The sequence below is a fragment of the Saccopteryx leptura genome, chromosome 1, assembly GCF_036850995.1.
Source record: "Saccopteryx leptura isolate mSacLep1 chromosome 1, mSacLep1_pri_phased_curated, whole genome shotgun sequence".
NCBI classification, from domain to species: domain Eukaryota; kingdom Metazoa; phylum Chordata; class Mammalia; order Chiroptera; family Emballonuridae; genus Saccopteryx; species Saccopteryx leptura.
Genome location: NC_089503.1, coordinates 279,033,135 through 279,057,445, shown reverse-complemented (window position 1 = coordinate 279,057,445; position 24,311 = coordinate 279,033,135). Strand labels below are relative to the sequence as shown.

The window sequence follows — 24,311 nt, the reverse complement described above, 5'->3', positions numbered from 1 at the left end:
CTGGGGATTGAACACACAACCTTGGTGTATAGAAATGATGTACTAACCAACTGAGCTACCAAGCCAGGGCAGGATATCTGCATTTTAAACAGGGAAATTGGGTTTGATTGTGGAATAACTCTTAGTTGGTTAGTAAGGTTGGGTAAAAAAAAAAGGTGATTTCCCCATTACTCATGAAGTAACACAATTTAAATAATGGCCTTTTTTCTTGCTCTGCAAGTATTTCTTCTTGGTTTACCCTAAAGAGTAGTGGTTTCCTAATTTAGGATGGGGATAGGAAAGATGATGTAATGGAATTACAGATAGACCTATTTGAGAATTTGATAAAAATTTTGGAACTCCTCCATAGAAAAATTCTCATAATACTCTATGTACCATATTTTTTGCTCCATACAATGCACTTTTTTTTCCCCAAAAGTGGAAGGGGAAATACTCATGAGTCTCATAGAGTGAATATTCATTTTTTAGTTGCTGTGGGTTCCTGGACAACTAGAAGGATATTTGAACATTAAAGTATTTCTTATTTGTTAATAATAGTGCCAATGGTTGTTAATACTGCTATTGAGTTTACATTGTTGAAATATTATTGTGGTGTATTTTATTAAATATTTTAACACACCATTTGGTTCAGAATATTTTTTTTTCTTATTTTTCTCCTTAAAACCCTAGGTACTTCTTATGGTCAGGTGCATCTTATGGAGCCAAAAATACGGTATTTTGTGTGTGTATACATATACACACATACTCACATGCTACCTATGGATTATGAAGAGCTCATCTGAAGTTATATATACTTATGTGTGTGTGTGTGTGTGTGTGTACACACACACAAAATTTTGCCTACAATTCTATGAAACTTAACAGATCCTTATTTTTATTAAACACTATTAACACACATGTAGTGAAATGCCAGTTGTCCATGTAAGCTCAGTATATGTTCATTCTGTGAATTTAATAAAATAAGCATTTATATTCATTGTGGTTTCTCAAAATACAAACTTTAATAAATACTTTCTGGAGTGCATTAGAAATAATGTCACATAAAACAATTATTTTTTTTTAAAACATATTAGAAACTTATTTAATATGCTAACACCAAACTTATAGCACCAGAGATTTTAGTGTTTCTGTAATTGCAGGATAAGTGAGGAGTGGCCAACTTCCTTAGGTTAATTTAAAACAGAATGACTCATCCACTTTAGAGTATTTCCCAAACTCTTTTTTTTTTTATCTCCCTAGGTTTTGTAACAACTCACAAAACGAGATATAACTCCTCTCTCATTCTGAGTTAAACTTAACTTTGTCCTGTAAAATGACCTCAGTCACTTAAGCTTTGGTTTTGTGCTTCCCTGTATGACAGTAAATTATACACCAACTTTGGATACCATATACAAATGCATAAAATAAAATTCAAAACATTTTACTATCGATATATGTCACATACCTGGAGTATAACCCCATGGTTCATAGTATGATGGAAATACTCCAAGATGACAACCTCGGACAAACTCCTCATAATCCATGGGCAACAAAGGGCTGGTGGAGGATAGGAACTCTGGGTGCAAAATCACCTAAAAAAGAAAAATTCTAATGAGAAAAAAAAATAAAGAAGAAATTAAAGCAAAATAATCTCCTGCAACTTGGTTATTTTAATGTTGTAAAATCCTTGTGTTCTAGATTCAGGGGGAAAGAACAATTTAAAAAGCCCGGGTGTTTCTTTTTTCATCTCACCATTCTACATCAGCATCTACTCTGTAGACTATCTTTCTCTCAGTTTCCAAGACCTAGGCTGGAAGATCAGGAGTTTGGGTGCCATCTTTGTTCTCATGCTAAAATACATCCTCCAACCCAGGCTTCATTAGCAATAAAGCTTTTATTTTATTCTCTGCTTCTATTTCTCTAAGGACTCAGCACAACAGCCAGAGTGAACCTTTAACAGTGTCAGCCACTCTCCTGTTCAAAATCATTCAGTGGCCATCCATTTCACTGAGGAAAAGCCAAAGTGTTACTGTGGCCATTACCCCATGAACATTTACCAGCACAGTGGTAATGTGTGTGCTGGTAAATGTTCAAGAATCAAAAACAAAGTATAAATACATATTTCTACATAAGTTTATTGTAAATTTTAAAGATATAAAAAATATAATTATAGCATACAATTTCAAACAGTAAAGAAATGTACACACAAAAAGTTCACATACAGTTGTTTATTATCAAATTAGTTCATAATTGTTAAAACTTAGAGGCAGCCAAAATCTCCTAAAGTAGGTGAGTGGATAAATAAACTGCGGTACATCCAAACGTTAGAATATGAGCTATCAAGCCGTGAAAAGACATGGAGGAATCTTGAATGCATATTATTAAGTGAAAGAAACTCATCTGCAAAGATCACATTCTGTATGTTTCCAACTATATGACACTCTAGAAAAGGCAAATCTACGAAGACAGTAAAAAGATCACTAGGGATTAGGGGGAAGGAGGAATAAATACTGCACAGAGGATTCTAAGGTAGTGAACTATTCTGTATGATACTATAATGGTGAATACATGCCGTTATACACTTATTGAAACACACAGAAGATATGACACCAGGAGTGAACCTTAATGTAAATTATGGATCCTTGGTGATAATGATGTGTCCACGTAGGTCCATTGAAACAAATGTATCACTGTGGTAGAGATGCTGATCGTGGGGGAAATTGTGCATGTTTGGGGGCAGATGGTCTATGAGAATTCTATACTTTGTGATCAGTTTTTCTGTGAACCTAAAACTATTCTAAAAAGTAAAGCCTATTAAAATATATAAAATACTACTTATTGTAAATTCTATGTCAATTAATTATAATACAATGCTTTTGTTCCTTTTTGAGAAAATCTTGTATTCATTACTAATGTGTGGTTTCAATTGATGACTGATTATACATAGTTCTGACATAACTTTCGGTTTATTCCTTTGCTAAGGAGCAAAAGGAAGGGTGAAATACAAAGATGTATGTCAGATTTCACAGGTTCATCAATGACATGAGTGACTTCTTCGTTGAGTTGGATAGTTTTGATAATGGAAGAATATTTTCTCCTATTTTTGTGTCACTCACGATATAATGACTACAGAAACAATACCGATTTAAGTTTTATCTGCATTATTAACATTTTTCTACCACTTTCTTAAATCTATACAATCAAGACATGATGTGTAGTGTTTACCTATTTTCACTCTATAAATATTTCACCATGTCCAATTTCAAGCTATCAATGAGATATCACTGATCTGGAGATAAGGAGAACAGTGACATAATCATTAGACAGTCTTTCCATCATGTGGGTGCAATAGTCATAAGTAACCCCAAGGGCATAAGTAATAGTAAAATGTAGTAAACAATTAGGATGAGAAGAGTTTTGAACATTGCTTTTCTTCTTAATGTAATTAATTTATTTTTACATTTATATAATTTAATTTTAACCAATGACTATAATTAAAACTAGCTCACAAAATTTAACCACTGGCCTCGTCCACTAGTATGGGCCTGTTCTGGGACTGAGCTGCCTGTAATATTCTGCTAAGGCAGAGGCAAGACAGCATGGCTGTAATTACAAAGTTCGGAATAGCATATCTACTTAACTGGCCACCAAAATGAGTGGATTCTCCTGTTTCTTCTATTTATTAAAGTTCTCCATGAAGTATATTAGATTATCTGTCAACTTCTCCTCATATCTAAGTAGTTATTAAAAATAAAATCTTCCCTGGCAACTTGGTTCAGTGGATAGAGCATTGGCCCAGCATATGAATGTCCTGGGTTTCATTCCTGGTCAGGGCACACAGGCAAAGCAACCAGCTGCTTCACCTCCCCTCCATCTCCCCTTCTCTCTCTCTTCCGCTCTCACAGCCAGTGTTTCAGTTGGTCTGAGTGTCAGCTTCAGGCACTGAGGATAGCTTTGTTAATTCAAGTGTCAGCTCCCGACAAAGGTTGCCATGTGGATCCTGGTCAGGGTGCTTGTGGTAGTCTGTCTATCTCCCCTGCTCTCACTTAGAAAATAAATTAATAAATAAATACATAAATAAATAAAATTTCAAAGTACTGAGATTATATATAGAGTTCTACCGTATAATACACTTAATATAACAAATCACTAAATAAAATAATAAATAATATATATTATGATATAATATAAATATATTTAATATAAGATATAATATGTGATATATATATATGCCTTGTAAAAAGGGAAGAGATCCTTAGCCCCTTTCCCCATGTGAGGACACAGCAAGAAGGTGCCATCTATGGACCAGGAAGAGGGCCTTCATCAGAACTCAGCCATGTTGGCAACTTGATCTTGGACTTTCTAGCTTACAGAACTGTAAGAAGTAAATATCTGTTGTTTATAAGCCACTCAGTCTGTCATATTTCATTAGCAGCCCAATTAGACTAAGACAATCGCCCCAAACTCATCTCCCTCCACTACCACCCTGTCAGTGCAGACAGCATCTACTGCACTCTGACCCCACAGGGGCTTCAAGGGCTGCTCCCCGCTGTGTGGGCCTTCCTCCCTGTCCTGGCTCTGGCTTCTTTCTCTGGACTACCGTAGCACATTCTGCCTTCCAGTGTAGACATCTACCTTGTGTTACCCCACCTAATGGCTTTAGAACTGAATTGTTTGGGAAGGAAAAGGAAAAGAAAAACAGTAAAAAGAAACTTGATTTTAACAAGCATGCTGCACTTTTATTTTTTATTCATGGAATAAGTGTATATTCTTCCAAATAGATTACTTTAAAGAAAAACCCTAATTTGGATATATAATAATGATAACATTAATGACACAATACCATTAGATATGATTAATTTTCACATATATTGCCTCATTTATTCTTAGCAACATTGTGAGATGAATATAGTAGACATTCTCATCGGCCTAATTTTAGAAATAAAGAAACTAAGATTTCACAGGCATTAAGTTATATATATCTCAGTAGATTCATAAATAAGAGCTATGTTAAGCTTAAGAAGAAATAAAATAGCAAATATCCAAAACCAGTACCATAAAAATGATTTATTCAATCACAAGAATCTCACATTGGCAAAGTAAACATGGATAAGATGTTTTCCTCTAGAAAGCATAATTTGAGTTTCTATTACAAGCAAAGTACTACACGAAGAAAAGAGACAAAAGACAGATATGTCTGTCTGGGCACCTATCAAATCAACAGCCCATTATACTTTCTTGGCAAATATCAGGAAAGTAGGATTTGAAAAGCATTGTGCCTGTTTGGCATTTCCACAATTAGGAAAGTTCATACCCTCCAAAGCCCATTTTGGAATCTGAAAACACCGCGGCTCATTTGTTTTGTTCCCAGCCAAACAGAATGATCAAACAGCTAAAATAAGAGAACAGCTGCTCTAGGCCCTAAAACAGCCAACTGCAGAAGCCCAAGGTGGAAAAAAGGATATTAAAGGGCAGCAGAAGGTTATAGGGAGGATTAAATGAGATCCTGCACACAAAAGCCCCCAGCAGAACACCTGGCTCATGGCAAACCCTGGATCAGTAGGGGGAAAAAACAAACAAAAACAAATGAACAAGACTTGTCTGACTGTATTCATCCTAGGAGGGAAGTAAGGTCCCAGGAAGTTAGTTACATTCACGACTGTCAGTACAGGATGGAGATTGTCAGTACAGACTGTCAGTTTCAGGATGAAAACCTGAAACCTGCAGTCCAGGCTTTTCTCACTATACCACACTGCTGATTAAAGATAAATTCAGTCAAAATAACCTGCTACATTTCCTGAATCAAATGGTTACATTTACATTAAAAAAAAAATTGTCAACCAACTCTGACAGTTGAGAACTACTCTATAGCGTTCTATAAATATACAGGCAACCAAATAGGAGTTATGTTAGCACAGATGTTGAGTTAGAATCAAGCGTTAAAGGATACTGTTAATAAAGCACAGTATCTAATTCTGAACTGACCAAAGTTTATCTCAGAGTTTTGAGGTTATATTGTTAGGAAGGGGTTATTCTTTTATCTCTTTTGCATGAGTGTGTGTTTACTTTATGATAATAAATAAATATTTCAAAATATTTATGAGTTTATCTACATAAACAATTTGTATAGGATGAACTCCCTTATCCATTCACTCTGCATAAGCCATGTGCTATTAGATATCTGTGCCTTTCCACCTACTTCTGCCTGGTGAGCCCTCCCTCCTATTATTTGCTTGATGAACTCCTGCTCATTGATCAAGATCTGCTAACATGTCATCTCTTTTTTTTTTTGTATTTTTCTGAAGCTGGAAACAGGGAGAGACAGACAGACTCCCGCATGTGCCCGACCAGGATCCACCCGGCATGCCCACCAGGGGGCTACGCTCTGCCTACCAGGGGGCGATGCTCTGCCCCTCCAGGGCGTTGCTCTGTTGCGACCAGAGCCACTCTAGCGCCTGGGGCAGAGGCCAAGGAGCCATCCCCAGCACCCAGGCCATCTTTGCTCCAATGGAGCCTCGGCTGCAGGAGGGGAAGAGAGAGACAGAGAGGAAGGAGAGGGGGAGGGGTGGAGAAGCAGATGGGCGCTTCTCCTGTGTGCCCTGGCCGGGAATCGAACCCGGGACTTCTGCACACTCTACCACTGAGCCAACCGGCCAGGGCAAACATGTCATCTCTTTAAGAAAATATTTACCTCATCCCACAGGAAAGACAAACCTTCAAGCTTCTAATCTCACCAAACCCTGTTCAGACTTTTCTTCTAAATGTAAAGTATCCATCATGTGCTGTTACTGGACTAAGTACAAATGAAAGCTAACCTTTATTATGCATTGACCAAGTGCCAATACTGTACTAAATGCAGCACTTATTATTTTTTAATCCCACAACAATTCTATAAATATGGGCCTATTTTATTATCATTTTACAGATGAGAATATGGAGGTAAAGGAAGATTAAGTAAATTTACATACTGAATAAATGGCAGAGATTTAAAGCCAATGGGAGCACGGTCTTTCAAGACTTGATATCCTGCCTTCTTTTAGGGATGTGGCAGTCCTAAATTTGCTGCTCAGATTTTCTCTAAGACATCCTGGAGCTGGGGAGCTTCACTGATAACTCCACCAGCATCCACTCGAGATTCACCACAGCAGCTGCTCTTGATCTACAGGACAGGTAGAGATGGGTCCTAGTGCCAACCCATGTCTACCCAATGGGTGATTCTTTCAATGGGTAACTTTTGTTTGCGGAATCCGTGTTGATATTCATATGAATCCCTATTAAAACCATTGCATCCAGCCTACCTGTGGTGGCGCAGTGGATAAAGTGTCAACCTGGAATGCTGAGGCCGCTGGTTCAAAATGCCAGGCTTGCCTGGTCAAGGTACTTAGAACAAGCAACTACTATGAGTTGATGTTTCCTGTTCCTCCTCTCACTTTTTTCTCTATATATACTCTCTCTAAACACAATAAATAAAATCTTAAAAAACAAAACAAAACTGTTGCATTCAATTCCTCATAGAATAAGGCCTGCCAACTTGAAACTGTTTTGGTTGGTTGAAAATAACATGAAGGTAAAACATACAAAAAGGCTGTTAAATACAGCAAAATGCTGTATGTAGCACCACTAATATATTTAAAATAAGTCAACAGTAAACTACCACACACACACACACACACACACACACACACACAGGCATTCTTTGTATTAAGAAAGGAAGCATTGTAAAATAATACTGAGTTTGTGTTAGCTGTTGAAACTATTTTCTTATTATTGTTTATATTTTTGTTTGTGGGCACATGTGCACTCATGTATGTGTTTTTAGCCACTAACTGACAAGCCATATTGATATGAAGTGTCTTGGGAATGCAGACAAAGAAACAATAATTCTGTCTGAGCCTGACCTGTGTTGGCGCAGTGGATAAAGCGTCGACCTGGAATGCTGAGGTCACTGGTTCAAAAAAACCCTGGGCTTGCCTGGTCAAGGCATATATGGGAGTTGATGCTTTCTGCTCCTCCCCCCTTCTCTCTCTCTTTCTCTCTCTCTCCCCTCTCTATAATGAATAAATAAAATCTTAAAAACAAAAACAAAAAAAAAAAAATTCTGTCTGGCATAGATGAGTATATACTAAGGAATAAAACAAGGGAGAGATGACTTTTAGGTTGGATCCCAAAGGAATAGTTAGAATGACTGAAATAAGGGTATTTCAGAAAAAGTAGTACATTAGTATATTAGTAATGCCACAGGGGTATGAAAGTGTTTAATAAGTTTAGGAAATGATGTTCTTGTCCATTTCTGGGAAATTGTTTCACTATTATTACACTTTTATTTTTAAAATATATATCAGCAAAGCATATGTTGTTCAAAACTTCATGGGGCCTCCAGCCTGAGTCTTCCCAAGAGCAAAGGAAGCCAGCTTCATCTCTCCTACACCCTCCCACATCCTCACTTCCATCTGTATTTATTGTACATGACATATGCCTGGCACAGGCAGATTGTCAGAGGAAGAGCCACAGATAGAGTATGACATAAAAGGTTCTGAGGAAAACAGAACCTATAGATAAATAAGAGCCTTCCTTGTCCCCACTATTTCCTTTCTGAGAGACAAAAAAAAAATTATAGACAAATAAAATGAGGAAATCCTGTCTAGGGTAAATTGCATGAGTTAGAGGCCAAGATACTGTTAAAATAATATACTCAGTGATGAGTCTCTGTGGATCCAATCCTGCTGAAAATCCTAAAGGAAGGTGCAACATTGGCAGAGACATTCCTGCATTTCCAGGGAAAATTTTGTAGTCTATTCATTATAGAAGTTCTGCTAAGTGTTGAAAATTTTGGAAATGCAGACACATAAGTAAGGAAAAAAACTACCCAAAATTCTATGGCATAGAGCAATGTTCACATATTTATGCATGTGCATGTGTGTAGAATATGAAATAAAACGGCTAACACAATACGCCACATTTTATGAATAGCTATATCATTTAATGCTGTATTATGAGCTCCTCTTACTATCAAGAAAATTTCTTCCTCCTGATTTCTGCAATACTTTCCTCTTCTAATTCTTTACTCTTTCTTTTCTTGACTTTTCATCTTTTAATCTCCCTTTTAAATCTAAGGTTTCTGTGAGTCAGCACTTTTCTCCACTCATTCAACCTGGTCTTCTAGCATGGCAGGGTGGTCATTCACTGGTCTCCACTACTGTCCATGCACCAATAGCCCTTCATGACTATGCTATGTTCTTGGGGTAATCATGAAGCCCCAAGATCTATGTTTTCTAGGTAACTATTAAACATCTCAACATGAAGATCACACATGAAACTCAGACTCATTCTGTCAAAAACTGAACTCAGTTCATGGTAAAACCTTTTTTGTGTGTTTGTGTGACAGAGACAGAGAGAAACACAGATAGGGACAGACAGCCAGGAAGAGAGAGAAATGAGAAGCATCAATTCTTCATTGTGGCACCTTAATTGTTCATGGATTGTTTTCTCATATGTGCCTTGACTGAGAGGCTACAGCAGACCAAGTGACCCCTTGCTCATGCCAGCAACCTTGGGCTCAAGCTGATGAGCCTTGCTCAAACCATATGAACCCATGTCAAGCAGACGACCTTGAGGTCTCAAACCTGGGTCCTCCGCATCTCAGTCTGATACTCTGTGCATGGTGCCACTGCCTGGTCAGGTTCATAACAAACTCTAAACCAACATTTGTTAAAGCCTTTCCTTAACTTTTAGAAAGTATTAATTAGATACTGAAGCCAGGAAGCTATTATTCTTGTCTTCTTTCTCTTATTCTCTCCTAATGTCCATTGGTCAATAAGTATGATCTTTTTTATCTACAAAATTGTTTTGTCCTCTCCAGTGCATCTGACATGGCCTTTTAAGGGATCCTCATCATCTCCCATTTGTACTGTTACAGTAGGTCCCTAATTTGTCTCCTTCCATTATATCCACCCATGCCTATATCAAAGACTGAATACAAAATATAAAATGAATTTAAGAATACACTATTTTTGCCCTGGCCAGGTTGGCTCAGCGGTAGAGCGTCGGCCTAGCGTGCGGAGGACCCGGGTTCGATTCCCGGCCAGGGCACACAGGAGAAGCACCCATTTGCTTCTCCACCCCTCCGCCGCGCTTTCCTCTCTGTCTCTCCCTTCCCCTCCCGCAGCCAAGGCTCCATTGGAGCAAAAAAAAAAAGTTAGCCCGGGCGCTGGGGATGGCTCTGTGGCCTCTGCCTCAGGCGCTAGAGTGGCTCTGGTCGCAACATGGCGACGCCCAGGATGGGCAGAGCATCGCCCCCTGGTGGGCAGAGCATCGCCCCTGGTGGGCGTGCCAGGTGGATCCCGGTCGGGCGCATGCGGGAGTCTGTCTGACTGTCTCTCCCTGTTTCCAGCTTCAGAAAAAAATGGAAAAAAAAAAAAAAAAAAGAATACACTATTTTTTTTCAAGAAATTTTGCAGAGGAGGAGTCCAAGATGGCAGTGGAGTAGGCAGACACACAGACTTCTACCTCCCAATACCAAACTGGATTACAAATTAATTTAAGAACAATCATCATGAAAAACCAATTTTGGACTATAAAAACAGGACTCAAAAACCAAGAAGCACAGAAGAATCCACACCAATCCTGGTAGGTAGTGTGGAGAGCGGTGGAGGCTCCCCCACTCCCAAGAGCGAGGGGAGGCTGAGGCTGAAAGTCCAGAAAGGCTCTCATTACAAGGAGAAAGACCCTGAGAGGCAGGGATACTCAGTCTCAGAACCAGAGGCCCAGCCTAGAAACCTAGGGTTTGAAGGAGATAGCTGGACAGCATTGAGTGGGAAGAAGAGTGAGAGTTCTGTTTGTGGGAAGCAGCTGGCAAAAAAGAGCAGCCTTAAAGGGACAGAGCAGAAAATATCACTGATAGTCACTTGCCTGGGGCTCCAGGGAGAGGAGGACTGACTGGTCTTGCATGAGAGAGTGAGACACAGAGACACAAACAGTCATGGGGAGAGAAGTGCCTGGGATGACCTGAGCTGAGCTGACTCATTCTCCAGTGTGGAGGCAACTATAGCTGGGAGAGGGGTTACTCTCTCTGCCCAGAATAAGCTTAGAGTGGAACAAGATGGCCCACCTCCAAAAAGCTGTCTGGCTCCAATCATTACAAAAGGCATTCCAGAAAGGAGGAAGTAAGAGGGAGGGGCAGTGACTCAGGTTTCCAGGGAGACCTGAGTTACACCTCCTCCTTCATACTGAGAATGTGTCCTGCCCCCAGAGAGTAACTGGGCAGAACACACCTTCAGATTCCCAGATCCACCACATTCCTGGATACAGTTTCAACAAAGGCAAAAAACCAAACAACAACAACAAAAAAACAAGATATGCCCACTTTTCCCCTTCTAAACATAGAAGGCTCTTGTTGAAGTCAGCAAACAGAAACTCCCTGCTGGTTTCAGCAAACAAACAATAGCAGGGAAATCAAGACTTTGAAGTAGCTCTACTAGTTAAGGAGAATTAAAATCCAAGCAATCAGCAGAGGCAGAGGAATAAAGGCCTGGAGGAAAAGCTGAATTAAATAAACCAACCTCAGACCCACAACTCTAACAAGTCTGCAAACCACACACAGAAAGAATTGGAAGTCAGAGGAACATAGACTATATGAATCAACAACAACAAAAAATATCTCCAGAAAAAGAACTGAATGAAATGGAAAGAATCAAATTACCAGATGCAGAGTTTAAAATAATGATTGTTAGGATGTTTAAGGATCTCAAAACTACAATGAATGGACTTAATGAGCACCTAAATAAAGAAACTGCAAGCATCAAAAAGGACACTGAAATAATAAAAAAGAACCAAACAGAAATGACAAACACAATATCAGAAATGAAGACTACACTAGAAGGAATTAAAAGCAGGCTGGATGAAGAAGTGGATCGAAGCAGCGATTTACAGCAGTAGTCCTCAACCCCCAGGCCACAGACCGGTACCAGTTCATGGGCCATTTGGTACCAGTCTGCAGAGAAAGAATAAATAACTTACATTATTTCCGTTTTATTTATATTTAAGTCTGAACGATGTTTTATTTTTAAAAAATGACCAGGTTCCCTCTGTTACATCCATCTAAGACTCACTCTTGACGCTTGTCTCAGTCATGTGACACATTTATCCGTCCCACCCTAAAGACCAGTCTGTGAAAATATTTTCTGACATTAAACTGGTCCATGGCCCAAAAAAGGTTGGGGACTACTGATTTAGAGGACAAGATAAGTAAAAGCTTGGAAGCAGAACAGCAAAAAGAAAGAGTATCAAAAAGTCTGAGGAAACTCTAAGAGAGCTCTGTGACAACATGAAGAGAAAAACCATCTACATAATAAGGGTTCCTAAAGGAGAAGAGAAAGAACAAGGAATAGAGAACCTGATTTAAGAAATCATACCTGAAAAGTTTTCTAAATTGATGCAGGAAAAAGTCACACAGGTTCAAGAAGCACAGAGAAGCCCATTAAAAAGGAACCCAAAGAGACCTACACCAAGACATATCATAATCAAAATATCAAAACTAAGAGATAAAGAAAGAATACTAAAAGCTGCAAGAGAAAAACAGTCAATCACCTACAAAGGAGCCCCCCCATAAGGATGATATTCAAATTTTCAAAAGAAACACTTGAGGCCAGAAGAGAATGGCAGGAAATATTTAAAGTAATGCAGAACAATCAAGACTTTTCTATCCAGCAAGCCTATCATTTAAAATTCAAGGAGAAATAAAAAGCTTCCCAGACCAAAAAAAAAACCCTCAAGGAATTCATCACAACCAAACCAATGCTTCAAGAAATGTTAAGGGGCCTGTTGTAAACAGAACAAAGGGGGGGGGGGGACTAGTAAAAGAGGAATGTAGATTTCTGGAATAAAATGGCAATAAACAACTACATATCAATAATAACCTTAAATGTAAATGGATTAAATGCCCCAATCAAAAGACATAGGGTAGCTGCATGAATAAGAATACAAGACTCGTACATATGCTGCCTACAAAAGACCCACCACAGAACAAAAGATACACATAGACTAAAAGTAAAAGGTTGGAAAAAATATTTTATGCAAATGGAAAGGAAAATAAAGCTGGGGTAGCAATACTTATATCTGACAAAATAGACTTTAAAACAAAGGCTATAGTAAGGCATAAAGAAGGTCACTACATAATGATAAAGGGAGCAATCCAACAGGAAGATATAACCATTATAAATATCTATGCACCTAAACAGCAGACTTAAAGGACACACTACATTAACTGGATTTAATAGATATCTTCAGAACCTTTCATCCTAAAGCAGCAGAATATACATTCTTTTCAAGTGCTCATGGTACATTCTCTAGGATAGACCACATGTTAGGACACAAAATAAGTCTCAACAAATTTAAGAAGATTGAAATCATATCAAGCATCTTCTCTGATCACAATGGCAGGAAACAAAATCAACTACAATAGAAAAACTGAAAAACACTCAAAGACTTGGAAACTAAATAGCATGTTATTAAATAACAAATGGGTTAACAATGAGATCAAAGAATAAAAAATTTCCTTGAAACAAATGGAATGAGCATACAATAACTCAAAATTTATGAGACACAGCAAAAGCAGTCCTGAGAGGGAAGTTCATTACAGGCATACCTTAAGAAACAAGAAAAAGCTCAAATAAACAACTTAACCCTGCATCTAAAAGAACTAGAAAAAGAACGAGTAAGACCCAGAGGAAATAATAAAGATCAGAGCAGAAATAAATAACATAGAGGCTAAAAAAACAATATAGAGAAAAAATGAAACCAAGAGCTGGTTCTTTGAAAAGGTAAACAAGATTGATGAACCTTTAACCAGACTCACCAAGGAAAAAAGAGAGAGGACTCAAATAAATAAAATTAGAAATGAGAGTGGAGAAGTAACAACCGACACAGTAGAAATACAAAGGATTGTAAGAAACTACTATGAAGATCTGTATGCCAAAATATTAGACAATCTAGGTGAAATAGACAAATTACTTGAAACATATAATCTTTCAAAAATCAATCTGGAAGAATCAGAAAACCTAAACAGACCAATTACAACAAATGAGATTGAAACAGTTATCAAAAAACTCCCAACAAACAAAAGCCCTGGGCCAGATGGCTTCACAGGCGAATTCTACCAAACATTCAAAGTAGAACTAATTCCTATCCTTCTCAAGCTATTTCAAAAAATTGAAGAGGAAGAAAGACTGCCAAGCTCCTTATATGAGGTGAGCATAATTCTGATTTTCAAACCAGGCAAAGAAAACACAAAGAAAGAAAACTGTAGGCCAATATCCCTGATGAACATAGATGCTTTAATTCTCAACAAAATATTAGCAAACCAGAGCCAGCAATACATAAAAGAAATCATACACCATGATCAAGTGGGATTTATTCTGGGGAAGCAAGGCTGGTACAATATTTGCAAATCAATCAATGTGATTCATCACATAAACAAAAGAAGGAGAAAAATCACATGATAATATCAATAGATGCAGAAAAAGCATTTGATAAAATCCAGCACCCATTTATGATAAAAACTCTCAGCAATATGGGAATACAGGGAACATACCTGAACATGATAAAGGCCATCTATGACAAACCCACAGCCAACATCAAGGAAAGGAGGCAAGAATAGGTAAAAAAAAAAAATGTGTATGGAGAGACACTGAAAGAGTTTATACACCTTAAAATTTCAATTAGGTCATCTGCTCAAGGTGAAAAAAAGAAAACAGGATCTTTGAAAAGGTTGGTAAAAGCTTGTGACACCTTGATCTTGAACTGGTGAATGAAATTGAGTAGGGTTAAGCAATTATTTGTTAACATGTTCACCATTATCAACCACATCTAATAAAGGCCTGGAACATAACAGACATCACAGAGGTCAACATCATAGAGGTTAAGCACCACAGTGTCTGAGACCACATCTTATTCATACAACTAGCACTATGCCTAGAAATTGTGGAAATGCAAAAGTCAAGCCTGACCAGGCAGTGGCGCAGTGGACAGGGTGTCGGACTGGGATGCAGAGGACCCAGGTTCGAAACCCCAAGGTTGCCAGCTTGAGTGCAGGCTCATCTGGTTTGAGCAATGCTCACCAGCTTGAGCCCAAGGTTACTGGCTTAAGCAAGGGGTCACTCGGTCTGCTGTAGCTCCCAAATCTAGGTACATATGAGAAAGCAATCAATGAACAATTAAGGTGCCTCGACAAAGAATTGATGCTTCACATCTCTCTCCCTCCCTTCCTGTCTGTCCCTATCTGTCCCTCCCTCTGTCTGTCTTTGTCTTTGTCACCAAAAAAAGAGAAAGAAATGCAAAAGTCAAAAGGATGAATTGTTCCATAGAAAAACACATGGTTAGCCATATTCTTTAAAACTGGAAATCTCTTGCTTGAGGCAGTGGTGCAATGTATAGAACGTCAAACTGGGATGTGGAAGACCCAGGTTTGAGACTCCAAGGTCGCCAGCTTGAGTGTAGGCTCATCTAGTTTGAGCAAAGGGTCACTCGGTCTGCTGTAGCCCCTCAGTCAAGGCACATATGAGAAATCAATCAATGAACAACTAAGGAGCCACAACAAAGAATTGATGTTTCTCATCTCTCTCCCTTCCTGTCTGTCTGTCCCTATCTGTCTGTCTCTCTGACTCTCTCTGTCTCTGCCACACAAAAAACAAAACAAAACAAAACAAAACAAAAAAAACCCCAAAACTAGAAACCTCTCATATTTTCTCTTTAAGTTTAACTTATCAGAAAGAAATAAAGATGGTTCATATGATCTCAAAGGTTTGTTAATTAAATTAATTCTTAGAAAATAAGTCATTAAAAATTAGATAACCTCCTTATGTTTACTAACAGATTTTACAGTGAAAATATGCTAAGTGAAATAAGCCAGGCAGAGAAAGATAAATATCATATGATCTCCCTTATATGTGGAATCTAATGAACAAAGTGAACTGAGGAACAGAATAGAGGCAGAGGTGGGGCCACAGGGAACAGAGGAACAGCTATCAGAGGGAAGGGGGATGAGGGGATGGAATCAGAGAAGGTGAAGGGATTAGTGAGATTATATATACATAACACACAGATACAGATAACAAGGCAGTAAATCCAAGAAGGAAGGGAAGGGAGAGAATTTGGGGGAGAGGGCAAAGGGAGTGTAATGGGGGACACGGGGTGGAGGATGAAGGTGTTATATTGACTGGGACACTTGACTCCATGTTAACACAATAAATGAAAATTAATAAAAATGTAAAAAAAAGAGAAATATTAGAATTATGACTCAAAACCATAAATATTCTTCAGCTCTCAATGATACCAAAATAGTAATTGTATTTTAATTACCCAAGACAGAAAACAAAATTAATTTTCTTTGGAAATATTTAAAATATTTTTGATAGATGTTAAAACAAATAAGGGAGACTTCTAATAAATTATCAGTGAATATATTCTGTATCCTTTTGAAGCGACCTACATAAACAGTGAGTTCTACCTTGACTCTGTCTGTGCGGCTGTTGAAAAGTCCAATTCGTCTAATGGTGCTGAGGATGGGATCAGTGGAGTCATCAATCATGTTGTGCGTGGTCACTGGAGGCAAAGACTGTCGCTGAAGTAATGGAAGAAAATGTCAATTGCGGAAAGAATTAATATGTGACTAATTTCTACAAAAGGTCAACGGGGAGGTGTCATCCAACCTTATTGCCTTCAGTCTTTTGAGATGATGCTAATGATGATGACTAAGTTTTGTATGTTTCAGAAGATAATGTGTTGAAGCACTTCCTTTCAATATTGTGAATACATAATACTTTAGTTTTTCACCTGCAGCCAAGACATCTTGCCTACTCCTGAGACTTATCTGGAATAAGAGTGTCCTAAAAATATTGACTGAAGATGAGCTACTCATGTAGATTCTTCTAGTGAGGTGTCCTCTGGTGCCTGATCCCTCACTCTTATGACAAGATTTTTGGTGCATGACTAACACAGCACTTATCTTTTTTTTCTTTGAAAAATTTAGGTTTTCATTGTCATTGCAATATGCACAGCTTTTCAATTGTATATAAAGTTTCTAGATGAAATTGCTTTTTGGTGCCAGGGGAGAGTGCAAACAAGTCCTCCTTTACCACAAATTATGCAGTTGAATTTGCCACAATTAGGGAAATCACAGGAGTCAGCACATCCAGAGTGCAATAAGTGAGACTGGTCCTGGAAAAAACATCTTTGGAATCCTGGTATCCTCCCTACCAAGTAAGTATAAAATACATTTGGTAATTGGATACAAAGACAAGCTCCATGAGATTTTTAAAAGGAGCCCTGTAAGCCACTCATAAAAGAGAATATAAAGTTGTCATTTAGGTGAATACATAAAAATGACTTTCTAGCTCTTGAGTTTAAAACTTTTGTAAATTAGCTGATTTCAGTAAATTAAACTATTGAGCTAAATTGATTTTAACAATTATAGGAAGTGGAAGGCACTTTTTCTTTACTACCTGAGTTGAAAAGATGGCTCTTTTCATAATTGTTACATCATCTCGATCCAAAATATTGTTCATATCAGGAATTTCTCCTCTGTGGGGAAAACAATGTTAATAATAAAAATAAAAACAACTGGCACTAATTCAGTGCTTTCTATGTATCAGAAACTGTGTTAAGCACTTTAAAAATAAAAATAAACATAGTTTCCTGATGAGCTCACAGACAAATTCCTAAAGTGTGAAGAAGTTTGATAAAAGAACACATTTGGTAGCATTAAAAATAAATTGAATATCTTTTTTTTTTTTTTTTTTTTTTGTGAGAGGAGGGGAAGCAGAGAGACAGACTCTCACACGTGTCCCAACTAGGAGCCATCCAACAAACCCTCTAGTGGGCAATGCTCTGCCCATTTGGGGCCTTTGTTCCCTTACAACCAGAGTCATTTTTTAGCACCAAAGGTGGAAGTCCTGGAGTCATCCTCAGTGCCTGGGGCCAACTTGCTCCAACTGAACTATGGCTGCAGAAGGGGAAGAGAGAGAGAGAGAAAGAGAGATAGAGAGAGACAGAGAAGCGAGAGGGGAAGGGGTAAAGAATCAGATGGGTGCTTCTCCTGTATGCCCTAACTTGGAATCGAACCTGGATGTCCACACACTGGGCCGATGCTCTACCACTGAGCCAACAGCCAGGGTCTCAAAATTCATTTTTAAAGTGTACATGTGGGCCCTGGCCGGTTGGCTCAGTGGTAGAGTGTCGGCCTGGCGTGCGGGGGACCCGGGTTCGATTCCCGGCCAGGGCACATAGGAGAAGCGCCCATTTGTTTCTCCACCCCCCATCCCCTCCTTCCTCTCTGTCTCTCTCTTCCCCTCCCGCAGCCAAGGCTCCATTGGAGCAAAGATGGCCCGGGCGCTGGGGATGGCTCCTTGGCCTCTGCCCCAGGCGCTAGAGTGGCTCTGGTCGTGGCAAAGCGACCCCCCCGGAGGGGCAGAGCATCGCCCCCTGGTGGGCAGAGCGTCGCCCCTGGTGGGCAGAGCGTCACCCCTGGTGGGCGTGCTGGATGGATCCCAGTCGGGCGCATGCGGGAGTCTGTCTGACTGTCTCTCCCCGTTTCCAGCTTCAGAAAAAAATAAAATAAATAAAATAAAATAAAGTGTACATGTTGACCATCAGGGGAACTCTTATTATGTTTTGCCTACTCCTGAGTTCTTGTCCATCTATAAGTTGATTATTGTACTGGTAAAAAAAAAAGATGCTCACCTGCCACCATGCGCCAGGAGACAACATAGCTTTCTCTTTATATCAGAGCAAAATTCATATATCTTAATATTATTATTATAATACATTTAAATTTGATTTGACATTTTAGATTTTATTGTATCCATAAGTTTATATATTTCACTTATTATTAAGTAAATACATGTCGATTCATAAATATATGATAATCTAATATGTCAGTATATTTAATATATTAATTCAATATCTATATTGACTGAAAAATCTCATGAACTCTTTCATCTTCCAATTGGCACATGAACGTTTAACAAGATTCTTATTGAATTAGACCTTGTTTGCATATATAAATATGTTCTCATTTGTACAATGTTTACAAGAATTTGTCAGATAAAGGATAAGAGGAAACCTTCTGACATGAAGTAACCCATCTTCAAAGGTTATTAATTCCTTTATATTTGGAACAAAACAAATACATTATAGCACTAAAATTAATTTTGAATAGTGACACCCCAAATATTTGACAGGTTAAGTGTTTGAAGTATCTACCTTAATAAGGCATCATAGAGTTTCTTTCCAAACTTTTCCTTCATAGAATTTGCAGTGTCCCTATATGGAAAATAAATAAATAAATAATATTTATAATTGAAACAGTGTTACAATTTTAAATCTTTATTTGTCATGATAATGTTATTATTTTGTCAGTGCATTGTTGAAATTACAGCTCTCTTTTGTATAATCTCTTCTATTATTTGATTTGTCAATTTAGCTTGAGTTAAAACCTGCAGAGCTGAGGCAGCAGAACACCATGGCAAACCCACAGGGCTTAACATTATTTGTTTGCTTGATGATATTCAGAGGAGGGCAGAGGGCTGGGAGCAGGAATCAAAGGAGGTATAGATGTAACAAGATTGTGAATGTGTTGCTAATTGTCAAATATGGGCTATGAGCATGGAAGAGGTCATTATACTAATATTTTTACTTTGCCATATGATTTTATGTTTCCACATTATATTTTCCTAAAAAGTCAACCCATCTTTAAAGATTTCTACAGAGGCTTTCTTCTTCTATGGTAACTTATTCTAAAGTTTTTATAACACAGATGTATAGGCATTACATAGTCTAACATAGCCCAATGAGAAGAGAACCAAGTAGTATCTATGCTATAATAATCTTAAGGCAAAAAATAGTTCAGGAATATATATCATAAATCAGGCACATAGAAATAACCCTTTGCATTTTTTGCTTGAGAACATTTACAAGATGTGAAATTACCATAGTTGTTTTCGCACTGCCTGACCTTTCAGGGTTTCCACATTGAAATTGTTTGTCTTGGCAGGCATAATGAAAAACACCACCACGGTGACGTCACTCTTATGCATCTAATGAGGGATCAGAAAACAAGAGAATCAATGACCAAAGATAAAATAAAATGTGTGACAGATGGACCTTATACTTTAAGAAAAAATAGTGTTTCAAATATCTTTAGAGAAAAAAAATACTTTTTTATAATTTACGGAGAAATTGTACCCACTTTTCCAAGGCTTTCCAGAAATTTTAATATAAGTTAGGCTTTCAAGAGACATCTGTTGATTAACAATTTGAAAATTCAGATATAAAGTATTTTCATAGCATCAGTCATCTAAAGTATATAGCAATTGATATTAATATCACAATCTTCTCTGTGGTTAAAAAAAAGTAATATGAACGTGAGTTAAGATTACAGGGTCAAAATTTGTTCTTTAACATTTCAGATTGGAAACTTACTGAAGTTTTAGCTTTAGTTTACTTTATTTTTTCCCTAGTTTATGCACATTGATTACACAAAAGATTATTTATATTTTCCTGTCAAATGTCTTGATTCTCACGATACTGCATTTTATTTATTTTAGTCAGGTAAAGAAGCAAGCATATGCTCAGCAAATTTGTTGTGGCAGGTGCTGTGTTGGGTGTGTCAAATGTATAATTTAACACAGTCCTCATAATCCATGCAAAACAGGTAATCACTCTCTTTGTTTTACTGATGTCAAAAGAGAGTCATGGCCTGACTAGCCCTTGGCACAGTGGATAGAGTGTTGGACTGGGACACAGAGGACCCAGCTTCAAAATCCTGAGTTCACTAGCTTGAGTGGGGGCTCAGCAGCTTGAGCAGGGGTCACTGACTTGAGCATGGGATCATAGACATGACCCCATGGTTGCTGGCTTGAACACAAGGCTGTTGGCTTGAAGCCCAAGGTCACTGGTTTGAGCCCAAGGTCACTGGTTTGAGCAATGGGTCACTCACTCTGCTGTAGCCCACCGGTCAAGGCACATGTGAGAAAGCAATCAATGAACAACTAAGGAGCCTCAACGAAGAATTGATGCTTCTCATCTCTCTCCCTTCCTGCCTGTCTGCCCCTGTCTGTCCCTTTCTCTGTCTCTGCCACATACACACACACACACACACACACACACACACACACAAAAAGAGAGAGAGAGGCATGGAAGTTCAGTATAGAAGTCTGACCTCTTCTAACAAATTTTTGGCAAAGTTGAGATTCAAACTGGTTTTTTTTTTTACTCTAAAATCTATGGGTTTTTCCCCCTCTTCCCACAAATGCTATTGGTCTAAGCATCTCTCAGAAGGAAATAACATCAAACAGCCATGGGAATAAAAGCGTAAACTCACTTAAACCATGAACAGATGAATGCTCATGTATTCTGGAAATGACTATCTCCTATCTGTGGCCTCTGCACTGCAAGGCCTGACAAGCTACTCAAAAGTTTAAAGTAACTATCCATAGAACAATAAACTCACTCCAGGAGAAACTAATGTGCTGTTAAAGAATAAATGTACCATATAGAAAGAGAATGCCTTCTTTTCCTGTCTCCAAGGTTGTGATTATCTTTGATGTCTAGAATAATATATAGTAACTGGCTTTTTCTTCACATCTAAAAACAAACTATTTAATAAATGTATGGATGAATTGGTTAATGATGTTCCTAAACATAATACACATTTGCTATGGTTGGGATCCATCTATAAAGTTTGTCACATGGTACATACTAAAAAACGTGATGAAATAAGGTTTAAATAACATTGTTTATTTTTTTAAAGAACTTCAAAGTCTGTGCCGTTCCTAACAGAACTGAGCTGCAAGATCTCCAAGGAAAGCCTGTGTACCAGCTACAAAAACTTTTTCTTTTTTTGGCATTAACTCGAAACTGGAAACAACCCAGATATTCACCAACAGATGAATGAATAAACAAAGTGGTATAGTAATAGAATATCACACTTCTCAGCAATATAAAGAAGGAACTATTCATGTAACCATCACTAATGAATATGCTGCCTGAAGGTGCCCAGGGGTGAACAGAGTAGATGCCGTAAGACTTCAGGGAGATAGATGGTAGAAAAAATAAACTACTGTAAGGAAAACTATGTTAAAATGGTCTTCAGTCTTATTTTGCAGACTTGAGTTTTTATTTATGTACTTCCTTATTAATGTGGTTCCGTAAATCTTTAACACACTTGCTACAATGTCTGCTCTAAGACAAGGATAAATCTATGTTCAAGAAATAAAAATTTAGTTGGAGAGTATTACGAAGCTCAGAAAAGTTTAGACTGTCTCGGTATCACAATAAGATTGAAATTTTAAATGCTCTTGTAAGCATTTTACTGTTATTTATTTTATATTTTATGTGATAGAATTATAAGGTAAGCCAATGTAACTTTAATCACTAGCTTGACATGATACCATTTTTATGGTTGTTTCCACCGTACACAGGTTTTATTTTTATATTTTTTACTTGATTAGTTGGGAACTTATTTTAAGTCCTGCCGTTTGAGCAAAACATGATTCTACATCACTGAGAGTGTGGACGTCCTTTTCCTTTCTTCTTATTTCTGTGTGATGGGTCATATCCTGGTCTCACTGCTAAAGACTCTCAGTCTAAGGGAGGAGGTGTGTCTGCTGAGTGGGGCAAGTAGCAGAGTTTGTGTGTGCCTGTCTTGCTCTGCAGAAGACAGCTGCTCTGCCGTCAGTCTACCGTGCACGTTCCTCTGAAGATCTCCTCTGGTGGGGGAAGGATGGTGATGGCCTGAGCCGCCTGCAAGCCTGGCTAAATCTAGTACCAAGGTTCAGCATCAGGAAGCCTATTGTTTCCATAGACTCAGACTACGTCTTCCATCATTAGTCCTTATCAGTTTTTTGAAAAGATAAAATTCCGTTTTCTATTTGCTTGATTCCTCTATCTTTATTCTTCAAGTGGTTACAAGCTCATTTGGGGGAATGTTATAATGTCATCTTAAAGCATAGCATATAAAGTGGGAAAAGCTAGTGGCTCTCCTAAAAATATACCTGATGACAGAAACAAACACACAAGTGGAAAGTGTAGCAATCCCAATGTGGAAATTGAAAGACCAAAGCCATTTTTATAAGATTGTCGTTTTAAATCTTCAGAGTCTTACATGCTCATGAAAACTGTTTAAGGAGCCAGAAAGTTCTTTACTGCAAACAGAACAAAAGCATTATATAACATCTCAGAACTTTCTTACCCTCAGGAGGAAATTTAGCCTGGATAAGGACTCTAGGAAGATGTCAGCTCCTTTGTTTGAAAACTCATACCTCCCAGCAATGAAAAGGAACAAAGTCTTTTCAAGATCAAAGTCCAGGTGACTAAAACAAAACAGAACAGTTTCAGATGAAAATAAAGCACCAGAAACAAAATGTACACATGAATTCTGGTAAAGTACAAAGTGGGCTGGGAAAGATAAACATTTCTCTATACTAGAGATTTCTAGAATCACACACTATTTTTTTTAAATAAAGAAAAACATACCCATAAAAATGACCTCGAACAAAATCTTGTATCCTAGCCTTATACATTACATGTAGATTTTGAAACTCATGCACTGCTGAAAATTTCTTAACATTCAAGCCATTTGGAGTAATTATATCTGGAAAAGCAAAAATAAAATCATCATGAAAACGCTCTTTTGAGAGAGGATACCATTGTAGAAAAACAGTGTATTTAAATTTATAAAGTTAGATGCCTGTTCACATTTCTAGTTTATGACTATCATAGAATTGAAAATTCATAAATTTCTCAATAAATTGTTGAAATAGAAAATCAGGAATACATAACTGAAGTAACACTGGTACAAGGACATAGTATAATGAAAAGCAATAATAACTGTTATTATAGTTTTATTGTTTACTATGTTCCAGGCTCTGTTGTGAATGCTGCACAATGTAATTCATTTAATTCATGTAACAATCAATGGAGTAGGTGTTCTTATCTGCATTTTCAAGGACAAAAACTTTTTTCCTCTACTGTTTTACGCTTTTTTCTTATTGTTTTCAACAAAATTCTCATACTCTCCTGTCATCAGTGACAATCTCCAGGATAATAATTACCAGGCTTTCGCATCAGCATATGTTCTGCCTCTATTGCTGTTATTTCAGAAACTGTGGTGAACACATGAGCACAGTGGACCGCGGCCCGTTCCAGGCAGTACCGGTGGTAAATTTGCCTTTCTCCAGCCTCTTTGTCGATGTCAAACTGTTAAAAACAAAACAAACACAAAAACAAGCACATCCACATTTGCTTACACTGATTCTTCCACACTAGCAAAACAAAATCAC

General features: G+C 37.8%; 1 protein-coding gene and 1 non-coding gene across 2 annotated transcripts in view; both read right to left on the bottom strand.

Moving 5' to 3' along the window:
* The window catches only part of GYS2 (glycogen synthase 2), a 57,099-nt gene that overhangs the window by 8,634 nt on the left and 24,154 nt on the right, over window positions 1-24,311 (bottom strand). The window contains exons 5-12 of the mRNA XM_066354704.1: window positions 24,084-24,228; window positions 23,506-23,623; window positions 23,222-23,342; window positions 19,960-20,066; window positions 19,234-19,293; window positions 17,475-17,553; window positions 16,481-16,594; window positions 1,445-1,571 (exon numbers count right to left, since the gene is read on the bottom strand). Coding sequence (XP_066210801.1) covers window positions 1,445-1,571; window positions 16,481-16,594; window positions 17,475-17,553; window positions 19,234-19,293; window positions 19,960-20,066; window positions 23,222-23,342; window positions 23,506-23,623; window positions 24,084-24,228 — 871 coding nt within the window. The remainder of the gene's footprint in view (window positions 1-1,444; window positions 1,572-16,480; window positions 16,595-17,474; window positions 17,554-19,233; window positions 19,294-19,959; window positions 20,067-23,221; window positions 23,343-23,505; window positions 23,624-24,083; window positions 24,229-24,311) is intronic.
* LOC136390034 (U1 spliceosomal RNA) lies at window positions 17,078-17,240 on the bottom strand. The gene has a single exon (XR_010748562.1). It is a non-coding gene; the product is annotated as a U1 spliceosomal RNA (small nuclear RNA).